Source organism: Fusarium redolens (genome assembly GCF_020744475.1).
Source record: "Fusarium redolens strain MPI-CAGE-AT-0023 chromosome Unknown BKA55scaffold_2, whole genome shotgun sequence".
Lineage (NCBI taxonomy): Eukaryota > Fungi > Ascomycota > Sordariomycetes > Hypocreales > Nectriaceae > Fusarium > Fusarium redolens.
The window spans coordinates 808816-833768 of NW_025763665.1; the positions used below are offsets into that span (position 1 = coordinate 808816).

General features: G+C 48.6%; 6 protein-coding genes across 6 annotated transcripts; 3 read left to right on the plus strand and 3 right to left on the minus strand.

Moving 5' to 3' along the window:
* Positions 1-508: 508 nt before the first annotated feature.
* Positions 509-1805, plus strand: BKA55DRAFT_533722 (Ribokinase-like protein; the record flags this gene model as incomplete). Its single annotated transcript, XM_046189509.1, has 6 exons — positions 509-576; positions 608-1004; positions 1064-1222; positions 1284-1339; positions 1410-1526; positions 1622-1805. The coding sequence occupies 6 exons, from the start codon at positions 509-511 to the stop codon at positions 1803-1805; spliced, it is 981 nt and encodes a 326-aa protein (XP_046054745.1).
* Positions 1806-9381: 7576 nt separating this feature from the next.
* Positions 9382-10853, minus strand: BKA55DRAFT_533723 (uncharacterized protein; the record flags this gene model as incomplete). Its single annotated transcript, XM_046189510.1, has 7 exons — positions 9382-9465; positions 9512-9630; positions 9719-9869; positions 9920-9947; positions 10211-10334; positions 10471-10609; positions 10764-10853. 7 exons carry the CDS (start codon positions 10851-10853, stop codon positions 9382-9384), a joined length of 735 nt encoding a protein of 244 aa, XP_046054746.1.
* An 828-nt stretch (positions 10854-11681) lies between these two features.
* BKA55DRAFT_157537 (uncharacterized protein) lies at positions 11682-13221 on the plus strand. Its single transcript, XM_046184966.1, has one exon. It carries the CDS (start codon positions 11947-11949, stop codon positions 12991-12993), a length of 1047 nt encoding a protein of 348 aa, XP_046054747.1. The 5' UTR covers positions 11682-11946; the 3' UTR covers positions 12994-13221.
* A 1424-nt stretch (positions 13222-14645) lies between these two features.
* BKA55DRAFT_501170 (Las1-like-domain-containing protein) lies at positions 14646-18644 on the plus strand (the record flags this gene model as incomplete). The annotated part of the gene is made up of 13 exons (XM_046186804.1): positions 14646-15007; positions 15063-15618; positions 15687-15935; positions 15985-16027; positions 16089-16183; positions 16230-16301; positions 16438-16651; positions 16715-16806; positions 16856-16990; positions 17042-17068; positions 17118-17200; positions 17955-18212; positions 18272-18644. Coding segments are annotated over 13 exons (2559 nt in total), but the record flags the coding sequence as incomplete, so codon positions are not given.
* Positions 18645-19228: 584 nt separating this feature from the next.
* BKA55DRAFT_501489 (translation initiation factor eIF 4e-like domain-containing protein) lies at positions 19229-20051 on the minus strand (the record flags this gene model as incomplete). Its single annotated transcript, XM_046186835.1, has 2 exons — positions 19229-19539; positions 19589-20051. 2 exons carry the CDS (start codon positions 20049-20051, stop codon positions 19229-19231), a joined length of 774 nt encoding a protein of 257 aa, XP_046054749.1.
* Positions 20052-22703: 2652 nt separating this feature from the next.
* Positions 22704-24913, minus strand: BKA55DRAFT_553783 (kinesin). The gene is made up of 2 exons (XM_046191551.1): positions 24574-24913; positions 22704-24510 (listed from the first exon to the last, which is right to left on the minus strand). Exons 1-2 carry the CDS (start codon positions 24827-24829, stop codon positions 22919-22921), a joined length of 1848 nt encoding a protein of 615 aa, XP_046054750.1. The 5' UTR covers positions 24830-24913; the 3' UTR covers positions 22704-22918.
* Positions 24914-24953: the final 40 nt, after the last annotated feature.

Sequence of the window (24953 nt, forward strand, 5' to 3'; positions counted from 1 at the left end):
TACTGCCAACTAGCATGTTAATGCTTCACTTTGGTGTCAAGTTTGAAGTTGGATGTCCATGCGTTATATTTACCTGGATTGCATGACAGGCAATCGCAGGATAGGATGAATCGTAGATACCCCACTGACTTCCATCAGAGTATTATGGAAGAACAGCACATAAACTGGTTGGTTTTTTTCCAAGTATCTGAAGGCTGCACCATTGACCACAGCGAGGAAAACATTGTTCTCTCATCTTCAACCTCACACTGGGCCATATCATGATGTCTGCTTGACTAGACAACACGCATACGGGTGACGAAATACATGTGGAACTTCCAACCTACGGCGGACCCCTCCACTAAGTCTGAACTGTTGTCATTACCTACATCACCAGCACTAACAAAAGGACAGACAACATATCGCCAACGCGAAGCGATAGAAGCTGCCTCGCGCGTAAGACAACGCAAGACAAGTTGTCAGCATTGCTTTCCCAGTCCATGTTGCAACTAGCACGACACTGAACATCATGAAGCATCTCATCGCCGTAGGCGCCTGCTACTTGGATACGATCCTCAAGAAGGTCACCTCGACTGCGTACACATTGCATCTACTAACTCACCTACAGTGTTCCCTTCTTCCCATCCGAGGACTCTAAGCTACGTGCCACCAGCCTCAATATCCGACGTGGAGGTAACTGTCCCAACTCGCTTCAGGTCTTGGAACAATTGCTCTCTGAGCACGACACACTTCAGCTGCATCTGGTATCACCCCTTCCCGTTGCTTCCTCGTCCGCAACACAGCGTGTTATCTCGTCGTTCGGTGCGCAGTCGAACATTGACTTCAGCCACTGCGTTTATCGTGAGGAGAGTACAGAGGCGGCAAGCAGTTACATTATCCGTAGCGAGGCATCAGGTAGTCGCACGCTTGTCAACTACAATGATTTGTTAGAGATGACCGAAGATGAGTTTGGCAACATCGCGCGAGGCTTCAACCCGGACCAGGAGACATGGTGGCACTTTGAGGTAGGATGCAGACGTGGTATCCTCTGCCTGGTAACTCTAGGCTGATGATGGAACAACAGGGCCGAATCCCGGATACCATACAAAGCTGTATCCGTCTCCTGCGTAACGTACTACCAAAAGCGACAATCAGTGTCGAAATTGAGAAGCCTGGTAGGGAGGGTCTACCTGAGCTGGCGGCAGAAGCGGATGTTGTCTTCTATTCGCGAAGTTGGGCTGAGGTGAGAGTGGACTCATGGATATTCGGCCGTTGTAATTGCAGTGACCTAACAAGGGGGACAGAGTCGAGGACACAAAACTCCGGAACAATGCCTGAGAGCCGAAGGGCATCAAAAGGCGTACGTATCATGGAAAGATCTCGTGCTTCTGCTTGGACTGTATGGCCTTTGCTGACAAGAAGCTGTATAGGAGACTGGCACTGTGTACGTGGGGTGAAGATGGAGCAGCTGGGCTATCTCGGTCAACAGGCGAGACTCTTCACTGCCCTGCCCTGGATGAATCAGGGCGAGACATTTCCGTGATCGAGTGAGTTGTCCCGCCCTGACAATACCTAACACAGCACAACAAACATAGTACAAGCCGCGTAAAACTGCAGGACCTGACCACTGTTCGAGATATAGTGCCGTGGGAGCGGGGGACACTTTCATAGCCGGAATGCTGTACGGGCTGATCTGTCACCCTGACGACTGGAGCATGGGGAAGAAGCTGGGTTTCGCCGTTCGACTGGCTACACTCAAAGTGCAGCGGGAGGGGTTCAACGGGCTCGGAAGAGACATTCTGGGAATGGAGACTGGAGGCGGTTGAATGAATACCTGATTACGGATAGCCATGGGCATGACTGCCAGGCGGTCTTGTCCCGATTATACTATGGTAGCTTGATGACAATCCACGGGTTCAGCCAGACTTTTGGTGCAAGGGTCAGATGCCGGAAGATCAAGGGGGATCAAAACACTAAACCGCTCAATAGGCGGAGAAAGACATGGCAAGAAACAGTAAAGTAACTCGGCGAACCAAGGCCATGAGTCGCTTATGGCTTACACCGGCTGATAATGCTCTCAATTCGGTGATGAGAGATTAAGTGGGAAGAAGAGAGAAGGTTGAGCCTAGGACCGGTAGGGACAGATAGTGGAGGGGACAGAAACAGGGGAGAAAGGCGGTGAAAACGGGGAATAGAATCATTGGGTTGCTTTGATCTTCAACCGCAGTCACCAGTGTACGTACTCCCGCTTCTGTGGTGAGGGCACATATTAGATAGTTAGTAAGGTATGGAGGCGTAGGTATCGACTTGGACCTGTCACGTCTCATCTGCTGCGTGTCGATGCGATGCAAGTGGATGAGTAGGCGTCTTGTTGTCCTTGGCTAGTGAAGAAAGGGCCAGGATGATGCTGCTCTGCCTGCAAGACACAACCTTTGAACCACGCGGATGCGCCGGGGCTACTGCATGGAGACCACGATTAGTCTAGAAGCACGTCGTTAGGATTGGTGCTGGTGTGAAGATGGTGCGAGAACAAGACGGAATGAAATATCCTCAAGTTATCTATCTACAAGCAAGTCTATTGTCAGAGATTGTAATTCTAGATAGAGCCCGTTGTAGAAAATTATACAAGTATTGTAATGATTGTTGTAAGCTCAAGCCTCAGTTTGGGAACTGATTACAGAGAGAATCATGTTTACAAGGGATATCCAATTCCCAAGCTCGGTTGAGCGAAACCGATAGCTGGCTAATATGCATGAATGGCTAGTTGTGGGAAAGAAAACTTATTAAGAGCTTAATCCTAAGTGACATAAAAGCTAGACAAGCTTAGGATAATTCAAGATCAACTTAGGAGACTCTTTGACTGGTTATTTTCGCACCCTTGCTGAGGGTCAAGAATTTGCACACCCCGAGGCATGGTTGCAGGACAGACCAAGGTACCAGAGCTAGGGCGGCCAACCGTCCGTCTGCAGCTAATGCTTACATAGTAAGCATTAGGGAGGATCCAGAGGGCAAGCGAGCCGCTCGACAGCGTCGTCATGCGGTGCAGAGTCTAAGGACCCAAAAGCCCCGAGACGCAGGGCAAGACGATATACCGCAGTTGCTATTTGGGCAGCTGGCTTGTTTAGCAATGGCACCAGGGACAGGGACCAGGTGTGAGACGTGTCAGATGAGACGGAAGGACACGACATAACAGGATGAGAAGAAACAAGAGAGGCAAGTCAGCGACAAGCCTAACATGCCCACGGATAATGTAGCTTTGAGAGTTGGAGGGCCATTCTCATTGCAGTAGTAAACTGACAACAGTCCACCCTGTTAGTGCCATTGCTGTTGTTGTTGGGGCATGTTTTCCACGAGGAGTGAGAGCTGAGAACAACGATACAGGCGTAAGGAAACAAGAACAACAAAGTTAAAAAGAGTACTATGTAAATAAGCCACTGCCTCGATAACGATAACAGACATCAGAAACAAACGGCCAATATCGGAGGATGCACCATAGCTGCATAAATACCAGAAATTGAAGTCGATATGGAGTATGTAGTTGATTGATCAACAAGCCTATGTTATGTATGCAAGGTGGAAGTACGTACATGCAGCCAGCGGGCATGTTGCCTGTTGGCTGACTCTCATCAAAGTTAAGGATGTGATTCAAGGGTTGGGCCATCAAATAGGATAAGACATGACAAAAGCTTCAGATCCATCAGAGCTCACTGAGACAAATGAGGGAGTGACTGTGAGTGCTTGCTTTGCGAATGACGCCGGCCCGCTTTGAGCATGTCTCAAAATCCCTGCACATTGAAAGCAGAAACCCTTTGCCAGTACTAGACAAGGGGTGAACTGTGGATGTGATTCTTCTGCCCCCCACATATGTCCAGTCACGGCCATCAACTAGTAGTTGGGTGGTGTCGCATTAGTTCTCAGGGGTGTTGCCCGAATAAGCCCGAGTGATGCGGACTCGACGGTCAGAGAGGGCTTTCCAACTTTCCGTTGGCCTGGCTGAACTCTGCTCTGACCCACCATGGACATCCCCGATCGGTATGGAGTTCTCGGACGGAGGAGCGGACGGCAGCTGGAGAAGCCCCCGGCTTCCGGGGCTCTATAGTTAGATGCCAGCACTACGCCGCAGGCGTTATAAACAAGCATGTACACGTTTTGGGAGAATGCCAGGCCGTGTTAGGGACTGACGATCTTTTCGAGTCTCAAGCGAACAGTTATGTTACAGTGTGTTGAACAATTATTAAATTGCTTTCATCTGTGATCGTTAATGAAGTCCAATACCTCTCGTCTATTTTCGAGTGTCTAAGGGTTATCGTGTTCACGGGCTTCTTGGATAAGCCATTGGTTCTCGCCTTGCCTAATTGCAGAACTGAGAGGCTGAGAAGCCATGTATTCAAGAGAAAGTGGTGGTACTCTATTGGTGACATTGGTTACGTCGATACAGTACTGATTAAAATCGGTCAGGATGGAAAGACCTGAAGGTTGCCTGATGCTGGTCTCTCAGAGCATCCAATCAAGACGCACGACTTGCAAAAGCAAAATGCACCGAAATAAGTAACGAGCTTGTTCATGCATTCTCGGTTCCTTGGCTGTCCAAGGTTGCGGTCCGGCCAACTCAAAGACATATTGCCGTAACTTACGGCGTATCGTGAGCCATATTCCTTCCGCTTGACGGCCTACCTCCGCAGAGCCCCACCATATTTGCATTTGAACTGTTGTGAGTGACTGGATGGCGGTTGTACGTATAATGCTTCCTCGTCGCGGCCTACGTCAAAGGTCTGAGACGCTGACTATTCACTTAGGATCGCATATGGGCTTCACAGCGTTCCAAACAAGTCGTCGCTAACGTTATACAGCAACGACACAAGTTGGACCAACGAGTCATAAAAAAATAAAAATAAAAATCAAGGTAATCAATCACTCTGCCCCCATCTTAACAAAGACACCTGCATGATCACAAACTCGCGTGCATGCCGCCGGGGCTAATGCTGTGTGAGATGGTGCTCAGTCAAGGCGGCCGAGGCGGGTTGTTTATGGCCTCTCAGGCGAATCCTGCTGGCAGCTGACTTACATGGCATGGATGGATGGATGGGTATGTAGTAAGTTGTGTCGAGAGACCAAGGCGCAGCGGTATGTTGCAGGTTTTCTCATAGAATGCAAGGGCCTTTTTCTTTCAATCTTTTTGAGTCAATCAAGCCGAATCTTTCATTCGTTCTAGGGACACGAAATTGGACTCAGAAGCACAATCTTTACCCCGGCACCAATTGTACAGACGATACCAAACAGGTCAGGCTTTTGCGCAGGGGCTGGTCATTTCTAGCCTCAGACTCTCCGTTCTCCATCCATGTTTGTTTGTGGTAGACCCATGGCAGCGGTTTTTAAAAGTGGCCCCAAGCGCATGTTTATAGTCTAGCGTAAGGGCGGCGCATCCCAGTGTAAGGGTCTGATCATATTGGAGCCAGTCTTCCATGACTGTTGGCGATGATTGACGCAAGTTCTTTCCAACATGTTGAGGGATGATGATGCGTAGAACACCTCGACGGATTGCGTGGTCTTATGAGCACATGCTCACATGTCCTCATGCTGGGTAATCGTTTCTGAAATGTAGGTCTCCAGTCCACGAGTACTGTAAGCATGCAAACATGGTGAATGTTACATAGCAAGTACAGAGTAAGGCTAGGCCAAGCAAGTTGATCTTCGGCAACTGGGCCGTGGCTCTGGCGAATTATTCTTTTTCGCTTCCTTGGCCATACCCAGGTGTCAAGCTAGATAATCCCTGGCGAACAGGCTTGAAGCCTCCACTTGCGCACCCTTGTCTTGTCGTTTTTCAAGCATCCACCTGTTTTGAGTTGGCGTCGTGTGGGTTGCCGGCTCTCAATGACGGTACCTCCTGTAAACGAGATCGCGTGGATTCGAAAGCCACAGGCAACTTTGATCAAACTGAGAGTCTCAGTGATGCAAACCAGACGTTGGCCATACACATTTGATGGCTTGGTGGAACCCGTGTCTCTTGACAATAACCCACTCAGCATGAGGAGTCAGGCAAATGCAAGAAAGCCTGCCTGTTTCCCACATCTGTCGAAAGCGTGGACCAAATAGACTCAAAAAGTCTTATGGCCAGCATAAAGATATCCGGATCGAACGACATCTGACCCGAATACGTATGATACTGTAAATGCATTGTGTTGAGTGGTTCTTTCTGATGCAGGTAGCTATTAGACCAGTGAATCTTCTTGTCTGACATCGAATTCATTGCTGATCGCAAGGACAGTTAGCGTTTGGGCTACCGAGTTAGCGACTCGGCTATGAAAGGGGATCCACTGGTATAGATTTGCTGCAAAGGGGGTGAAAGACAAGCCATATAGGGATGTGCATATAGTGAGTGCATGGTAGCAAGAGAAAGTCAAACAAAGAAAAACAAAATTTCAGCCTCTCTCCCAGTACATTGTCGGTTAGATGCAGGATCTTTGATTTGAGGCCGAGCAGGGGAAATTGGTTTGCACCCCATCTACAGATTGATTGGACGGCCACAGGCAGATCTCTAGCAGGAGATGATTTCAGTCCGTTCTTCTACAATGACTTGACGAATCCGTGATGAGTGCTTCCCAAGAGCAGCGAGGAGATTCTGAACCAGGGATGACATGAAAGCAATCATGACCTAACATCCGGTTAAGGGTACAGAATCATTTGTGCAATGTTGATAAGGTGCTTTTAGAACGTGCAATTGCAGAACCGGTTCCAAGGAAATGTGGCCATCTGGGACTGTGGTGATAATGTAATGGGTAGTTAGTTATCGACCGCCATTCATTTGTTGCCCAGAGGGCATTTGGATGACGCATATGTTGAAATTGTCCTCGTCAGCCGCGATAGCAAAAGTGACACCCGCCGATGAGGCATGGTTTTGAGAATAATGGTGTGGTGCTTTGCCGGGGGCTAAACCATCCAAGACCAGTGATACTGCGCTGTGCTGGGATGGGATAGTTTATGCAAAAGTCTGTACTGTATTGGAAGACTCTCACATGGTGGTGGCTGCGCTTCCGTGACTTGGGTAACCCACGAACCGTAAGGAGAAGTTTGATGAGCTGGTTGATGATCAGCGCCAATGTCTTGTGGGACAGCGTTCCGCGCACAATGCTAGTGGCTTTCCTGATGTTCCGAGTGAGATACATGTAAAACGTCTGGGCAGGACAATCAATGCGTGATCCAGCCCGCCAGCTTTGTTGGTGCCGAAAGCAACCAAGACTGATTCGCGAGGACAAGACACGGACACCCTTCAAAATCCCTTCCTCTCCTTGTACATGTGACCCACAAGAGAACTGCGACCCAGCCCGCCTACCAGCCAGCTCAAAGCCTCCAAGCCTCGATAAGCCCATGAAATCGAAGAACGGCAATTACCTGAATCCCCTAGCGTATGCCCAGGCTACCCAGACCGCCAGGGCAGTGAAGTCAACGCTTGCGTGACGGGTTGGGTAGACCCTCCAGTCCCCTATTGAGGGCACCTGAAGCAAAAATAGCTCAGTATCCAATCCAAGACATTGCAAATCTTCGTGTATTGACAAGCGCTGTCTGGAGGAAAAATCCGAACTGATATCGAGATTGACTGCAACTATATTGCAGCAAATACCGGTAGGTAGTTTCTTTCTGAAGGTCACACTCTCCGAATCTGTTGACCATGTTCGGTATATTTTGGGCGAAGTATGGATATATCTGACCGCAATTGTTTGCCAAGGTGCCGACGCGTTCTCTTGCTATGGAGAACGGCTGTAATTTACACACAAGATGGATCGGCTCGTATCACTACCCTAAACAGCGCAATCACTAGCACCGGTGATAGTGAATCGTTGGGTGTTCTGACCACACACCATAGTCTAGTAGACTCACCGGGTCATAGAGCCAGGGTTGCCTGAGGTAAAAGTTAAAAGATCCATCGAGGCGGCACGCTTTCATCCTCCACCAAGTATTGCAGGGAACTTCGGGGTGGCGCACAATTGCAGCCCTTGTTTGGTGACTGATTCAGTGGGCGATCAGGGCAGCTCAGAAACAGCAAGGCCTAACTCACTCACTGATGGCCACAGGCAGCTAGCTGATCTCTCTGCAATTGGTTCCTTCCATAGGGAGCTAGTCAACTTACAGTTCAACGCCCAGATCTTTCAAGGGAGAGATGCAAGCTTCAGAGGGCGACGACTAAAGGAGGAGAGGGGCGTCAGTATGCTGTGCTCCACAGGCACTCAATTTGATGACCATGGTCAGCAATGGAACTCTGAGGGTGGGGATAATCCTCGTAGACAAAGAATCCCCAGCGACCCAGCAAAATTCTGGTGGACTGCGTGAGCTTGATGAGTCGTGCATATCCCCCATAGAGAGGGGCGATGAGATGAGACAATGGAAGTGACAGAGAAGGAATAAAAGCCGAGACCATCAGCGTGTAGCCATTGTTGCATCTTTCGTGGGGTTCGGATATGTGGTGATATTGTGCATAGATGATAGGCACAGGAGATAATTACCTTTATTATGAACGAGGGCGTTGACAGAGTTGAGCTCCAGACCGGGAATGCCTGCTGTTGACTTTCTTGGACCACAGGGGGTGATAAAAATACTTGATTAGATCTAAGATAAACTTAGGAGGCCATTTGATGGATTATTTTTAGACACTGATTTATGATCTTGAGTCTTTTTGATCCCCGAGATTGGGCACTTGATAAAGATCAGATCAGACCTTCCTTAGCTAGACAGCACTCGCTTCTAGGCATATGTACATTTCCCTAGCACCATATTGATAGCTTGTGTTTCGTGTTTTGAAATGAGTCGTTTGTACATATTGTAGACGACGTGGCAGCCCATGTTGGACCATAAGATCCACTGACCTGGGAAGAGAAGCCAAACCGCTTGCCCCAAAAGCCGCCCGTATTTAAATCATGTTGGTGTTGGCATTGGCGCTGGTGTAGCACAGGGAGCTATAAAGTGGTACTGCAGGCAGACTGGATCTAGAGCACGGGCTGGCCTCGAATGTTTACCAAGGTTGGAAAGTGTCGTTGTTTCCGCAGCCCCTGAGTGGATGAACGTAGTTGAACTTGATTCAGCGATTTAATGATGCTGTCAGGTCAGGGTGAGCGAGTCGACAACTGACGACCTTTGGGGCTTGCAGACGTATGGATGGGGGGGGGGGGGGGGGGTTTCCGCACTTGCCATTAATAACTTAAAACAGGAGGGGAGAGTTTAATCAGCGTTCTCTATTAAGGCGGAGCAGGACCGCACAAATCCTGAGTAACTTGCCTGACTTGCACTTTCGGCCTAGCCTAGGGGAAAAGAAAACACGAGACTGGGTCGGTGGTAAATCAATGGATTTTGGTGTAAGCCAGTCTTGTGTATTTTTACCGCCCGAGGGCCTGCACATCTGTGACTGGGCAATCAATTGACCGGGCTAGCCAGGCAATAATGTCGGCGCTCAGGCCGTCGGGCTTTGCTGGAACGTGCCCGCCCTAGCTGCCTTACCTGAGATACCGATCCAAGCTACCTCAGGTGTTCAGTGGTAACATACCAAAGAGTCAGGCATGTCTCTCCATTCGAGTTTGATAGTCCGATGGCCCACGTCAAGGCCTCCCTGATCTGGCTGTCTGGCCTTGGGTTTCCTCCTCATCAATGCCTCTCTTTGACGACCTAAATTGATATGTCTATTAACACCCTGATTAGTCTTTGTCCGAGGTCTCGCTCCCCGTAGCCTAAAACCTCTTGTCGTCGCCTGTACCTGGTCTTACGAAGCAAAATTGCAAAACGGCAATGCTCCCAGTACCCGCGCCCTTGTGTATGGTATTGTCGCCACCAAGGATTCCCGCCAACAGCAACGGTAGACACATTGCCCAGAACAGGACGTCTAGCTTCCTCACCTTGTCCAATACCTATCACACGCGCAGAAAAGCACTGAGAGTGGTACCCAGTAGTGACTGACCTGGCTGCCTGGGCAATTAGTGCATGTACTGGAGGTCGTTTATTGTTCCTGGTCCTGCACAGTCGGAGTACCATGTGCATAATGCAACGCCGGGTGCCCGCCCACTGGCTTTGCTACCAGAAGGAGCACCATTCCAACTCTTGCTAGAGTGCGAATGTGGTTCCACATCTTAGTATTTGAAATGGGTACGTTCAAATTCCTTATGGAGGAGCTATTACCACAGCGCACAACCAGCCGCCTGTGATGGGACTTTGATGGAGTCATGCTGCGCCATCAAGCCCTTGCCAATACCTCGTCTTGTTGATCAAACCTTCACGGTGATAGTCATCCAAGGCTTCAGGCCAAGCACTCGGTGCCAGCCCATCAAGCTTATCCATTATATTCATTGAAGTATTGTACAGAGCGTTAATCACGGCTGCCAGCACATTATTCCGTCCATTCTCGGGAAATCGCCAATGATGATGTTCCTCACCAGACAAGCGTTCAATAGTCCCAAGAATGAGCGGATCACGATACGCAAGAGGATGTACAAAGGAGCGGGTACAACAAACCGTTATTACCGGTGTCCTGCCTCGGCGGTGATGGGAGGATCTCAAACCCATTGCAAACATCATCAAGCACCTGCCGATCAGATATGATGATTGTTTCTCCTAGGAGAACGCCCTTCTTCCATCTCACCCTCTTTGCAACCTGCAACAGCTCAGCATGGAGCCGAGAAATGGGAATTACATGTGCTACAGCAGGGGTGTTTGCAGTATTTGGCCAAAGCATGCCAAACCACCAAAGCAGTGATGCGCATCCCGCTTGGATGAGATTCAAGACCCTTCCCGAGTGGCACTTTTACCAGTAGGGAAATGTCCCATCCTTTGGCCTGGGCGCGGCGCTTCCTAGTAGTGGTCCCCCAGCCCATCTCAGGCCCCAAAAACGCACGCATTGTGGCGCCCCCTGGTGCAACGCTTGGCGTACCCCTTTGGGATTGTCTTACCCCCCTACTGCTTGGTGAGTCTTAAGCGGATGCTGCGGTCAGACTGGTTGACTATCCAGACCATTGTGTTTTATTACGACTCCAGCCCGTGGGCCCAATTCTTCTCCATCCCTTCTATTCTCCACTACTCCATGTGAGCTGCATCCCTAGCGGCAGGGGTGACTTGCCTAGCTTACCTCGAGTCCAGACGACCCGATGATGTCCACTTCTTCTAGAGACGCTGCTCTCATGGGTCTGCAACGCAATCATAGCGGCGGGAGGCCCCATCGTTACCATCACCACCTGTTTCCTCCTTGTTCGCCTTGTCGGTACCACGCCAAACTTAGCGTCTGCCTACCAAATTGGCGTGAATCCCACTTGATCCTGCTCTGCACCATTCGACACGCCCTCACACAAGAAGCCCTTGACTCCATGCCGCAGGCGTCGTCTCAATCCCCAGAGCAGCAGCCTGATTCTCGCTCCGGCACTGCTTCCCGCCCGCCTTTCTCATTGCTTGTTGGCTCCGCCCGTTGACACACCCCCTGCCGGCCCGTATGACGCAGCCCACCACCCCAGCTGCCATGATAGAAATTGACAACCCTAGCACAGGAACGTGAAGTGAGGGTCAATTGTGATGAGGAACCTAACCAAGTACCCCCGTGGGCTGGATTCTGATTTGACGCTTGTTCAAAATTCTACGGTTTACAGTACAGCCATCATGTCGCTAGTAACTCGCCCATGCGTCTCCCTCCCGGCCCACACTCAGATCCTTGGAGAGTTGATCTTGTTCAAAGCTGCTAGACTCGATTTATCTTTCAAGCCATCGATTGCCCCATGTTTCGTTAACCCCCTCGAACCCCTTTGGAGCCAGTACCACCATTTCACGATACATAATCAAGCTGAGCCCTTCTCAGTTCTCTTGGGATCTGCCGTCATTACTTTCAACTCAATAATTAACTTCTCTTGAGCACAATAACGACTTTAATATCAGCTGTCATTTTGATAACCTCCCTCGATACATCTCAACTTTCCATATCATATTACTTATTTGGTACACTTCAAGATGATGCACCCACTCTTCGGTGTGCAGCCAGCAGGCTCTTTGCCCATCGCATATCCTTACGACACAATGCTAGACGATCACACACAACAAATGGCATGCTCGCAGGCTTCAAGAAGGTTTTCACGAGGGTCCAGTGGACAACGATCTGGAGGTGCTATGAGAGTGGTCAAGCCTTCAAGCGCCAACAACAGCCCTCGTTCGTCTGGTTTCATGGCTCGCCGCAAGACTCTGATGAATGACGGCAACTCGCAACGTCGACAACAGCAAATAATGGAACAGTTATCAGCGTTTTGTGATGTTGAGTCGCGGCAACCCGCCCCACGATCATCGCGTCCTGTGAGTTGGCATCCGGTTTCATATGGCCAGCAACCCTATGTTCAGGCGCAACAGTCCGCGTATGCCTTGACCACAAGCCACTTGCCTACCGATCACCAAGACTTGCACGGGAACTATGCTCATTATTCTCCAATGATGGCTTCAACTTCATGCGGTACATCTCCGCTGGCATTCTCCCATCTCCCTCTCCCATATCAATCTACCGACAACATGTCCTACAATCCTTACCAGGGAACGAACATGTCGCATCACTCCCCCGCTGCTTCTATGGTCTTGCCAGGTCGTCAACTGCCTGTTATTTCTGCACCCGTCGAGGCCACAGACAGCAATGGATGGGACTGGAATACTTTTATCATGCATGGCATTGGCTCGACAACACCCCCCACCCCTGAGACTTTCCCACAAACCCAATTATCTCAGCCTGCAGTATCAGAGGATCCTCACTATCAGGCTCTTGAAGACGCCGCGGAAGAAGATGGCGAGATTCTGGTTGGAATGGGACTTTACGATACTCCAGAGAAGTATAACGAGGATCCGCAGCTCAACAACTATCGATCTACTGTATCATCTTTACTTGGGTCATCATTCAGGAACCATGAACCTCAAGGCAAGGGCCTGAAGCTCGAAGAGACATGGGAACCTCCCAAATCTGACGAAGAGGATGAGGAAGAGGATGAGGATGACGACGAAGATGAAGATGAGGAGCAGTAAACCCGCTGCATCTCGAAATTTGTAACGGCACACATGAATAATGACATGAATTTTGTATCACTATGGTGTTCACTGGTAGGCAGGAAAAGCCGGCTTTTGCTTCTTTTTGGGGACAGGGAAAACACAGGGTGACAAGGTCGGTGCATCTGGATCTCAGGATAAGGAACATGGGTGCAAGCGTTTGAATTTACTATATGTATAGAGTCTGGCTATGGATACCCCGTGCAAAGAGCACAAAACTAGGAGATACAAAGAAAGGCTCAGGTAGCCGCCCAATAGTCACCCAATGAAGAAATAAACAACCCAGATATTGAGAAAACAACGACTTTACCACATGTCCCCCGAACCCCCTGTTATGGCCTAATAATAACGAAACGATGCGTGCCATGCGAAAACAAAATCCATTGCTCACCACTACATCGTTGGAGATAGGTAGTGTTGGCAAAAAGAGGCGGTATGAGGTGGATCCAAAAAGAGCCGCTTCTCCTTCCAACGTTGATTAGCTGTGCTAAACCCTGTCCAACATGTGGCATATCGCAGGTCCGTGCATCCGCAACTGACTCAGCATATTCAATTGGTCAAGTCCCAGATTCGACGCCCCCCTCCCCACTCGGAGCCAGCCCTGCGTGGCGTTTGCACCACCCCCTCTTTCCGATTTCTTTTTTTACGGCATTACGTATTGCTCAGCGACGGTTGTGGCTGAAGAATAAAAAGTGGCTGGCTCCACTTTGTGATAAATAGGCGACTCAAGCCGATTCAGCAAAGAAAATGTTTACCCTAGCAACTTTAACACTCTGTGCGGTTCGGAAGCTCCGTAGACAGAGCTAGCAGTCATATGAATTAACGTTACAGCAGAGAAAGGATCAAGATGTAGGATTATTTATGCCTTCTTAGGAGACATGACTAACATGTTCCAAATGAGACTCGGAGGAGCTCTGCTCCACCCCATGACCTGAAAATTGCTCAACCTACCTCCTACTAGCTAAGCTGCTAAGGTTGAGGGAGTAGGGGGGCAGGGGAGGTAGGTACTTTAGCTTGGGTGGTATGGTAGCGATAACCGCTAAGTTTATACTGTGCTGATTGGCAAGGCGCTATACGCTCTCGCCAAACTTCCATTCTCAATCTCTACCATCCGAAATCACAACCGCATAATAAAAGCGTCTAGAATAGGGATACGTTCAAGATACCGCCTATTGAATGCCGACTATGAGAAAAAAGAAATTAAGTTCGGGCGCTCTGAGTTTTCTTATTAGGCTTAGATGCCTAGTACCAACTTCAGGCATTGAGGACTGTGCTTTGTGTTTATTGAAATGATTATCTACGACATTGGCGTCGAAATAGGTGTTGAGGAAAAAATAAGGAATTGAAAGAAATCATGACTATAATCTTGAAAACCTCTTGAGATATTGTAGGTTGCACAATAAAACACAGAGCATTAAAAAAGTGATACTACTGGCAAGAAAATTACAGCTTCTTCGAGCGGTAGATATCTATCGTTTGACACTGAAAAATTATAATCCTAACAAATTCTTACAACCCAGTGCCCGACAACACCAAAAGGAAAGAGAGAAAGCAATACACATACTCCTATTTCCCCTGAATAGGCGAGTGGGTGCTGCTTGCTATCGAATACCCCAGAGAGAAATATCTAAGAAATGGTACAATACGTCTTTACACCATGGCGCGACCGTTACGAACTCTTGCTCGTACGCGAGCAGATGTACACAGGCATCGACACCAACGCACAGGAGCCAAGAGGGCATTCCAGCCATTCTGAAGGCAGCGTAAACATACAAATTCAACAGGAATTGGACGATAAAGAAACACAGAAGAGGCAGCACCAAGCGGTTGCGCGTGTGTCGATGTGGATGCAGCGAGGAAATTGTCCTCACATGGTTGAGTCAACAGCACTGTTGATGGCCGCCATGCTGAGTGATAGAGAGGCAGCCGCTGGAGAAAATGCAGCCTCATCAGCGTATGCAATCCGAGCAGCATACTCAGCAGCCTTTAGCAGGTAAGTTCTGCCAGTTGAGATCCATTGTTGTGTGACAGTGCTGATGGAACCTCAGATTCGTTACTGGCCTTCTTGATGGCCACCAGGACAAGCAGCGCAAGCAGAGCATGTATTCTATTGCAAAGACTATTGGTTTACCCGCTACATTTGTTGAGCTTCGCCATCAGTCAACGCACGAACAGTTACCCTCCTTGGCAAAGCTGCGCACAGCAGCTAAGAAGGCCTTACTGTGGATTTGGGATTATTACTGGAAGCAGCTGGGCGAGGATAATAGCGATGTGTGTCGCAAGGCAGTACTACGGTATCTCGGTGAGGGAGACCAATTGAAGCTGGCGGCCCTATTCCAGGAGTTTGAACGATGGCCTCGAGGCCGTGTTCTCAAGACGGTTCAAGAGGTCAAAGGCAGTTTGCCAGGCAATCAAGCCTTTTTGAAGTGCGCAGAATTGATGCAGAGGCTACAGGAGTCCGAGGAAGATAAGAAGTCGTCAAAATCCGGTACCGCTGATACGACGATGAAAGATACAGAGCCTGACACTGGTGAAGCTGATGAGGAGGATGACTTTGGCTGGTCACAGTTCAAAGGCACATGGAAGCCTAAACCCATTGGGATTGTTTAGTACGAGCAGTCAATCTTGCTATTTGATACCCCTTATTGACTGGACATAAAACCATTCTGTAGAGACAAATATGGGTGATCTTGAATTTGTTCCCGGACATATCACGTGCAGTCGCCCGCATCGGCAAACGTCATGATACTGGAGCCATGATGCCTCGCTTGGATGACAAAGCCTCACGTCTCATTCGACCTTGTTCTGTTACAGCGCATCCGCCTTCAACTTGCCTTGACATTTACACATTCCTACTTATGTATAGACTCGCTATAAGTCGGCCATTTCTCAGACAGAAAATTGGATTTCTATCTAGTGCTGTGAGTCGATTGTTCAATTCTGAAAGTGTGCCTAGCTGAGATGATGTAGCTCGTTGCTACTCGCGCCATGCATATTCAGTCAATTCCTATGTGTATGTGACGTGTCCGCAGAATACTTTTGAAAGCTGAGGAATTTGAAACTGATTTCAACAGGGGAGGGAAGCTCCAACAACTACGCTTACCTGGTAGTTGACGATAAGTCCAAAGATGCCGTCATCGTTGATCCCGCAAACCCTCCAGAGTACGTAGTAACTACCCTGAGAATATTTGAGAAGCTGCTGATGTATATTTCAGGGTTGCGCCTATCCTGAAGGATGCTATTCAGGCGGGAAAGATCAACTTGACAGCCATTGTCAACACCCATCAGTAAGTATCATTAACCGCCAATTACTGCCGACCTAGGCTGACCTCCTTGCTGCCATTGGGATCACGCAGGAGGCAACAAGAAACTGGTAAGATTCCACATAATGATTTCCTATGGATACTTGTTGACATTCAATAGCTTGCTGAGCTGGGTAGTCCCAAGCTGGACATCATCGGCGGCAAAGACTGCGAGGGTGTGACTAAGACACCTGGTCACGGCGAGACCTTCAAGCTAGGCGACATCACCTTCAAGGGTGTGCATACACCTTGCCACACTCAGGACAGCATCTGCTTCTTTGTGGAAGACGGAAAGGACAAAGCTGTTTTCACGGGTGATACCCTTTTCATTGGCGGTAAGCTTGAGCAAACCTTGAATGCTTCCAAGGATGTTTGGGGCCTATGCTGAACATTAACAGGTTGTGGAAGATTCTTCGAGGGCAATGCGGAGGAGATGCATGAGGCTTTGAACAAGCGCCTTGCGGCGTTGCCTGATGATACTGTGGTCTACGTAAGTTCTGAGCCAACACAAAAGGAAATTGAGGCTCATATTCTGGCAGCCGGGTCATGAGTATACCAAGGCCAATGTCAAGTTTGCCGCATCTGTTTCTCAGCGTGATGCTGTACAGAAGCTGCACTCCTTCGCCGAGAACAACAAGGTCACCACTGGCAAGTTTACCATCGGAGACGAAAAGGTAGCTCGAATCTATGAGTTCTCTCAATATGAAATGGCTGACTTTGCATAGGAACACAACGTCTTTATGAGGGTTGAGGTTCGTCAAAGATCATGAACAGGCCAGGTTGCCAAGCTAACAATCACAGGATCCTGAGATTCAGAAGCAGACAGGTGAGACCGAGCCTGTGGCAGTTATGGCCAAGTTACGTGAAATGAAGAACAACTTCAAGTGAGTAAGTAGTGACACTTCCTCACTATCCTTTCACGGCTGACTAGTCTGAAGGGAGCCAGAGCCCAAGATATAGGTATCAAGTTGAGCAGGGGCCAGAAGGAACCAAAGACATGAATGAAATTGAGTTGCCTAGGGCGAGCGAGTATTTTGAGTGAATAATTGATTGCGTTGGAAGTTGAGTACTACAAATGCATGTCTCCATGGATCGCTAGGTGCCCGTCTTCAAAGACTTGACATCGCTTGCTATCCGCTGGAACCACGCCGGTTTGAAGTTGTCCGACGAGGCTTGTTTTAATTTTGCTTCACTGTCCACACTTGCTCGCTGTAGTAAATTCAAAGCGGCAAGCTCTAGCATTTTTAGAAGCGAATGTTGAGGAACGTCACGGTATCGAGAAGAGCCGGTCGGCGTCGAAATCCGATTATATGGTAATGGCGTAGCAGACATAAACAAACAAACCGTAGAGTACTTCGCGGTGATTATTCTCCAAAAGAGCGCGAGTGTATTGTGAAATCAGCCCGGAGAGACTGTTGGAAATGTTGAGATGGAATGTTAAAGGGAAATGGTTTGAGCCTGTGAAGAAAAAAACAATTAAAGCTCATTACTAAAAAGGCCCGTACAGTTTGGATAAAACTGAGAGACAGTGTTTGAGCACTGTACATACCGGATGTCAAACCCACTATTGTCACTAAAAACGTCCATCGTGACATCAACCATCGCGACTGCGCGCACCTACTTTTTGTTCTTCGCAAGCTCAAATGGTAATGCACCCTCTGAATGTATATCAGTGAAGACATGGTCTAACAAACTATCTCAGCCTCCAAAGCGCAAAGCTCCCGCGACCAGCGCAACCGCCGCGCCCAAGACGCGCCAGTCTAAACTTGCAAAGGAGCATAACGTTACTGCGCAAGAGGAGGGCGAGATCCGCGAGGCGTTCAGCCTCTTTGCGGAGCCAATGGACGGTGAGAAGCATGGAGTCTTGCCTATTGACGACGTCAAGTCTGCGCTCATGTAAGTATCCATGTGAGGAACCTTCTGAGTTCTTGGCTGAAATATGTTTGTTTAATTAGAGCCCTCGGTGTTCCGCCCTCTTCTCACGCAGAACTTAAAGAATTCGTATCAATCCTGGACCCAGAAAACGACGGTTACGCGACATTTGAACCTTTCTTCGCAATCTGCGCCCTCAAATTCCATACGAGAGAGCACGACTCGGACGCCCATCGCGCAGAAGTCGAGGAGGCTTTTCGACTATTCACAAACGGCCAGGACGGACCCATTACTTTGGCGCACTTACGGCGCGTAGCTGCTGTGCTGAAAGAGGATGTCGACGAGGAACTGCTCAAGGACATGATTCTCGAGGCGAACGGCGGCGTAGGTGTTGCTAGGGGAGTGGGCGTTGAGGAGTTTGATGGAGTCATGAAGAGCGCTGGTGTCTGGAGGTGATTCCCCAGCTTCCAGACAGCGCCAACATATTATAATTTACGAAGAAACGGAACTCCCCTTATACGGCCTGGGAAGTTGATACCATAAGATGAAGCAGAATCGCCCCCAAAGAGTTGCAATGTTGCATTGAGAGGTAAGAAGCCCAACCTGAGGGATGAGGCACTGACTGCTAACCATGTATTGCCGTTTGCAGATTAACATACATGATAATTATTAGAGTATAGTACGTGTTACTGAGTTTAGACTTGTTTGGAGGTACCTTGATGAATTCATAAAAAAAGAGGCATCGGCTATCCAATGTCTATATCAGGAGTCAAGGAGTAGCCCTACGCATTCACTGTTTCCAAATCTAATTACACAATCTTAAAAGCGCTAGGTTCTTCAGGATCAACGGTCCTGGCCAATACATATGTATAATACCACCTAATTCTGAAACGCCTTATGAGATGCATGCATGCCCCATAGGTGACAGCGACGGGACGGGATATGTGAGCTGACAAGCACACACTATGTGAACCCAACTACCTGAAATGAACCTGAACTATATAGCAGCGCAAAACCAAATGTCGTAACTTTCGTGAAAATCATTGCGGAGACTCAACCGTCACCGCTGGCTTGGCGTCACCACCCTTGGCCGCAGCAGCGAGCTTCTCCTCTTCCTGTTGACGGGAATCGAGCACGACCTTGAGCTCCGGGGGAGGATTGAAGCCAGTGTGGTCTGAGTGGCGCTTGTAGTAGTATGCGTCAGGCTTGGGGTGCATCTCGGGAGGGAGCTCTTCCATGATGCACTTGACGATGTTGTCGATCGAGTTCTTCTTGGAGGCGTCGCGGTGCCATACGGTGATGAGGTGGGAGTTGAAGCGGACAGAGAGACCAACACCACAAAGCTGGTCGTCTATAAGAGAAGTGAGTACAAGTGTATTCATTGTGGTTAGAGTTCTTACCGTCGTCGAGAACACTTTGGAGTTTCTCGCCAATAGCAAGGAGCTGAACACGAGTCCACACATCAGGACCTATGCTCTTAGGGAAGCGGAATGTCCAGCTTCCACCAAGAATATTACGTCGATCCTCCCAGACAGGGCGGAAGCCTGATTTGAAAAGATACAAAGACTCGCGAACACCAATATTTCCGACAGGAGTGTTATTGGCATATCGCCAAAAGTCCTGCACCGACTCGATCTGGGTGCCCAGCTGCTCCAGCCCAGAGTGATACTGATCGCCGCTTTCCCCTTCCTTGGCCTGTCGGTCAAAGTAGACGTTCCAATAATGCTGAGTGGGTAGCGCTCGCATGGTCTTCAGGAAGTTTCGCTTGGCATCGTCGCGCTGTTCGGCGGGAGAGTTGGGATCGTTCTCCTGAGATTGCGAGTCTGCGGAGCCGCGAGTAAAGAGAGGTAGACGGGAAGACATATTGGTAAGATACGGGATGAAGAAGGAGGGAAAACGAATGTAAGAATGCTGAGTATGGAGGTGAGGAAGTCAAAGGTCGGAGATGAGCACGGAGGCTGAAGTTGAAACTACAGTACAGAGGCAACCCTGTCACGTAGGTAGCTTAGCTGGTGAGGGGCACGTCAGACAGAAAGAGGAATAGACACCTTAGTACAGGTTAACTATTAACAGCCCCTATTTCGTCGTTCAGTCCTTAATAACAAGCGAGTAATGGCAGGCATATAAGGAGAAGGCCAGTAGGTAGTAGCTCAAATAAGGAGACCTGAATACTCACTTTCGAATGTTTAGGTTAAGAACTTTGTTGCTCCTGTAGATGCCCAAACGCCGAGCTATGGTGGGGATATGCCTAAGTAGGATGGAGTTACAGAAGCTAGGTCGGTATGCCTCGAGATGTCAAAAGACTTCCATAAGACTCTCGATTGGGGGCGAAAATACCGAGTTAAAGAAACTACTCAGTTGACCCTAAAAATCCTACATACCTCAACACTTAAACTATTCTGAGAAAAAGTCAAGTTTTCCGCCATTAGAGCACAGCAGAAATAGTTGGCATGACATGATACGACATGACTGCGGGGTCTTTGAGGCAACGAATAAGATACTCCAGGCACTGCAATCTCCATTGATTGGTGACGAAACATCGTCAGTTGCTCAATTATTGACCTCTGATACAGTTGTTCAAGGCACGTCCTATTTTCTCAGCTGACATACTGACGAATCACTATGACAGTTTCAAATATCCCTAACGAGACTGAAACTGAAGTATACGAACCGACTCAGCCAATCAGGTCAACCACCTTGCTTAGTGAAACTAGTTTGACGATCATATCGACATTTCATTCTGTAGTGTTAACTGAAGGATTGGAAGAGGTTTTTATCATTATGGCTATGTGCGGGCAATCGGTGTCCTTGTAGTCGACAGTCGTAGAGTCGCTCAATTCTGCAACCCTAAAACTTTCCGTCCAGCTTCTCGCTCCCCTACGATGAATATATTGCATTAGTAGATACTTCAAGTCAGTGGTAGCTAATGGAACCTTTGACGTGAAGCCGCTGTCCTTGATGATCTCACCTACGGTATTTGTAGGGCTCAATTGGTCATGATAGCAGAAAAGCTTCCCAATTCAGAAGACTCACACGAGATAGAGTTGCTCATACATGTACCAAACAACAAGTTAAGAAAACCCGTGCCAATCAGCGTACTTATGTAGTTGCCTAACGTATCATGTAGCTATCAGTAGTTAATCTTGGCCGAATGCCCATATGTGTCAGTATGAAGACAATATTTTGTAACCTATTGACCTCTTACATGTTGTGATAAAGATATAAGACAAAATTCTTGCCATTTGACTTTAGGAGATGTACATAGGGAGAGAAAATTGGTCCCTGCTCCTGTATAAGACATGATGACAACGTATAAGGACCACGCACTTCACCAAGAGCTTGTTGGCATACTTGCGGTGCTTCTGTGTAACGACTATTCTCTAGTAGACTCGTATGAATGTAATTTTCTCAGTAGATGTTGCATCTGTTGATTGACAACATGAAATATACAAAAGCTCTATACTCTTTTTGTTTTGTTTTTGAGGCGGTACAGCATGTGTACGGGAACTTGGAGTCACGAAGCTTTGTTTATCAAGCTCTGACCAGTCCAGAGGGACTCAGAAATAAGCTTTCTTTTTGTCACATAGGTTAAGGTAGGTAATAGCTAAAATACTTAACTTGCCTGTCAAGAGGTCACTGACTGTGACAGTTATGTGTTCTTGCACGGACAGCTCAACGGTTCGTGAACCTTGCTTGGTTCCTGTCTTGCACCTCCCACTTTCTTTTTCTCTTCGTTACTTTCTCCTCCTTGAAGAATTTAACCATCTCAAAACCATTTTATCCATACAAAGATAATTACAAATCAGCTTTGCTTGTGTGCTTTGTTCTAAATTGGCCTGAACTATGGTCGCCATGGAGTCCTTCCGCCACAAATGACCACTGATATGTCTACTCCTCCGCCTTCGTCGCCGATCGAAGAAGAAGAAGAAGACGACGAAGACGAAGACGAACTGGAGGGGATTTGACAGAAGCTGCTACACCTGCAAGATCAAGCAGGAACACACCAAGTGAGAACGACCCCAGCTATACTCAGTTCCCTCCAATTCAAGAGACCGCGAGGTACCTCACTCCAACTTCTCCTTTTCCGACGGATACATTTGCTGGGCCATCCTACGAAGCAACACCGTCTCGAAAACTCCCGATACTCGAGCCACATTGGCCTCCTCAAAGACCACGATGGCGGAAGAACCTGGAAGGCCAGTCGATGGAATCAAAGCTAGAACGTAGGTAAAACAGACCCAACATAATTTCACTTGTCTAATACCATTTCAGAACTCGAACAACGCCTCACCGCAGCCGAGAACAGGGCCAATTCTCAGCATTTTTGCAAAGTAGATTGCAACTCGCCCGTTGTATCTGAACTTTCAAATACTTATCAAGCGCGGCAAAAAAGAATCGAGGACCTGGAGAGAGACGTTGGGAATCTGCACAATCAAAGAGATGCGGTTAGAACTTTCAGGTATACATACACACACGAATGAATAGGTCAACATCAACTTTATGGTCCATGTTATCATGCTATTGACCCTGATGGGCTCGTGTGTGATAGAATTCTTCATATTTAAATCATTTGTAATGTAACGTAATGTAGCCTATTGTCCAGCAAACTCAAAGAGACACCCAGTGAATCTAATCCGACCCGGTCATTCAAACAACGCTTCCAAAACACCGTGCTCCATTCATGCTAGCAAATCCTCCTTCAATCACTTCTGCTTCGTTGGTCATTCATTTCAGAGGTTTTCCCTTGCGCCCAGTGGCATTCTCGCGCTGTTCTCATTCTTGAACCTCGTCAAGTCCCCTTGCATCAACTTCCTCAAATTACCCATATCCTGGAGGTATTGCTGCATCTCTTCTTGTAACTCATCCTCGCCATATGCTGTGCTCTCCGAATCGTACTGATCGTCATCGTACTCACTATTTTCAGAGGCATTCTCCTTGTCCTGCTCGTCGACTTCACGCTCTGGCTTTACGACAACAGGAGGAATAGGGTTCTTGAGGCTTTCGATAGCGAGCTTCAGGTGTAGTTTCAAGGCCTCATTCTCTGTCTGAAGCTTCTTGATCTTACTCTCGGCTACCATGCTGCGCTCCTCCATCATGCGCTGCATAGAGTTGACATGAGTCTGATACTCCTCCAGTTTGTCCTCAGCTTCTTTGGCGTTCTTCTCACGCTGTCTCGAGTCTGATACGGAAAGCTGTAGAATACGAATTTCCTCCGCCATGGCAGCAATCTGCGCGTCTCGCTCGGCTGTTGATATGTGGTCCTGGTTGACAACAGCTCTAGTTCGGATTCGTTTGGCTTGGTCGGCATATCGCAGTGTGGAGAGGGTTTCATCATAATCTGAGGGTGCAATACAGGCAATCATGGCCGTTTTGCTGTTTCCGCCTAGTGAGTCTTTGAGAAGCCATGTGAGGATGGAATCTCGATATGGGACGACCTCTTTTCGCTTTCCACCCCTTCCGGCCTTGGGGTCTGCTAGAGCAGCAATCACGCGTCCCAGCGTGGTCAGGGATTTGTTGATGTTGCTCCCTTCACGTAATCGCGCACCAGTAGCCTCGGTGGCTTTTGCTCTCTCGCTACCAGCCAGATCCACCAGTCGAATGCGAGAACTTCGCTCTGTCGTTTCGTCGGTTTCCATATCGTGATGAATTTGCTTCAGCATGATCGTGAAGACGGCGTGACTCCGACTACTGGTATCGTTCATCTTGGTGCTCGCTACCGTACGAGATGTATCGCCCAATTTCATGTAGCGCAGAATCTCGTTGATGTTTCGCACGGGCACCTCGGTAAGATCCTTGACGTATGGACCTTCGGTGGGAGATTCGCGAATTTTGAGATAGTTGGGCGCCTTGTGTGTTTGAGGAGGAACGAGGAGGTCGCGGACGTGCTCATTGTAGACTTCAAAGTATGAGACGCGAACATTATAGGCGACGTTTGAGTTCTCGCAGTGAGCCGCGTCGATACGCTCAAAGAGATCCTCGCAAGTCCGAGGAATCAGGCCAGGCTGGTCTGGAGTGCCCATCATGGTGTAACTCTTTCCAGATCCAGTCTGTCCGTAGGCAAAGATACACGTGTGGTAACCTTCAAAGTTGTGATCAAGAAAGTCCTCGCCAAGGCTGTTGTAGACGTCCTCCTGAGTGGCGTAGTGCTTGTCGTTAGTGTCATGACTCCAGAAGGAGTTATCGAAAGTGAATTTCTTCTCCTCGATGATCTTTTTGGCCTTTAGCTTGGCAGCCTCTGGGTCGGGATCATCGGGTGCGGAGAGTGTTGTGAGTTGAGTGATGGGGTCCATTTGAATCAGACATTTTGCCTGGCGTTCAAGTTCTGCAGACCAGTCAGATACATACGCTCTATGAAAACGAAAACTGGATGCTTATATATAATCACCTCTCTTGAGAAATGCTCTCACTCGGACTACGACCTTGACATTTCCTCCCCCTTCCATTCTGGCGGGCATGGATAAAGCCGCATCTCGAGATCTCAGCGATGGCGTTGAAGCTGAAGAGTGAACCCTGCCCTCATAAAAAGACGCCGAGGGCGAGGAAGGGGAAGGCATCAATCTCGAGTCCAGAGCCATCGTCATAAGAATGCTGTTGACGTTGTCGATGCTGTCGTGAAGTCGATGTCGAAGAATAACCCACATCTCACCGTCTTCCCTTGTAGGTATTTTTTGTTTACCAGCGTCATTCACGTTGCTAGGGGCAGTTGCAGGGGGGCCTTGTCTGGGTAGTACAAGTCTTGACTGGTTTAACAGAGGGGAGCTTGGG

What these genes read in the sequence shown, in the direction of transcription:
- BKA55DRAFT_157537 (XM_046184966.1), top strand. Translation starts at nt 11,947, where the DNA reads ATGATGCACCCACTCTTCGGTGTGCAGCCAGCAGGCTCTTTGCCCATC.
- BKA55DRAFT_553783 (XM_046191551.1), bottom strand. Translation starts at nt 24,829, where the DNA reads ATGTGGGTTATTCTTCGACATCGACTTCACGACAGCATCGACAACGTC. An exon ending in GAGAGCATTTCTCAAGAGAG is followed by an intron (nt 24,511 to 24,573) that starts GTGATTATATAT and finishes ACTGGTCTGCAG; the next exon opens with AACTTGAACGCCAGGCAAAA.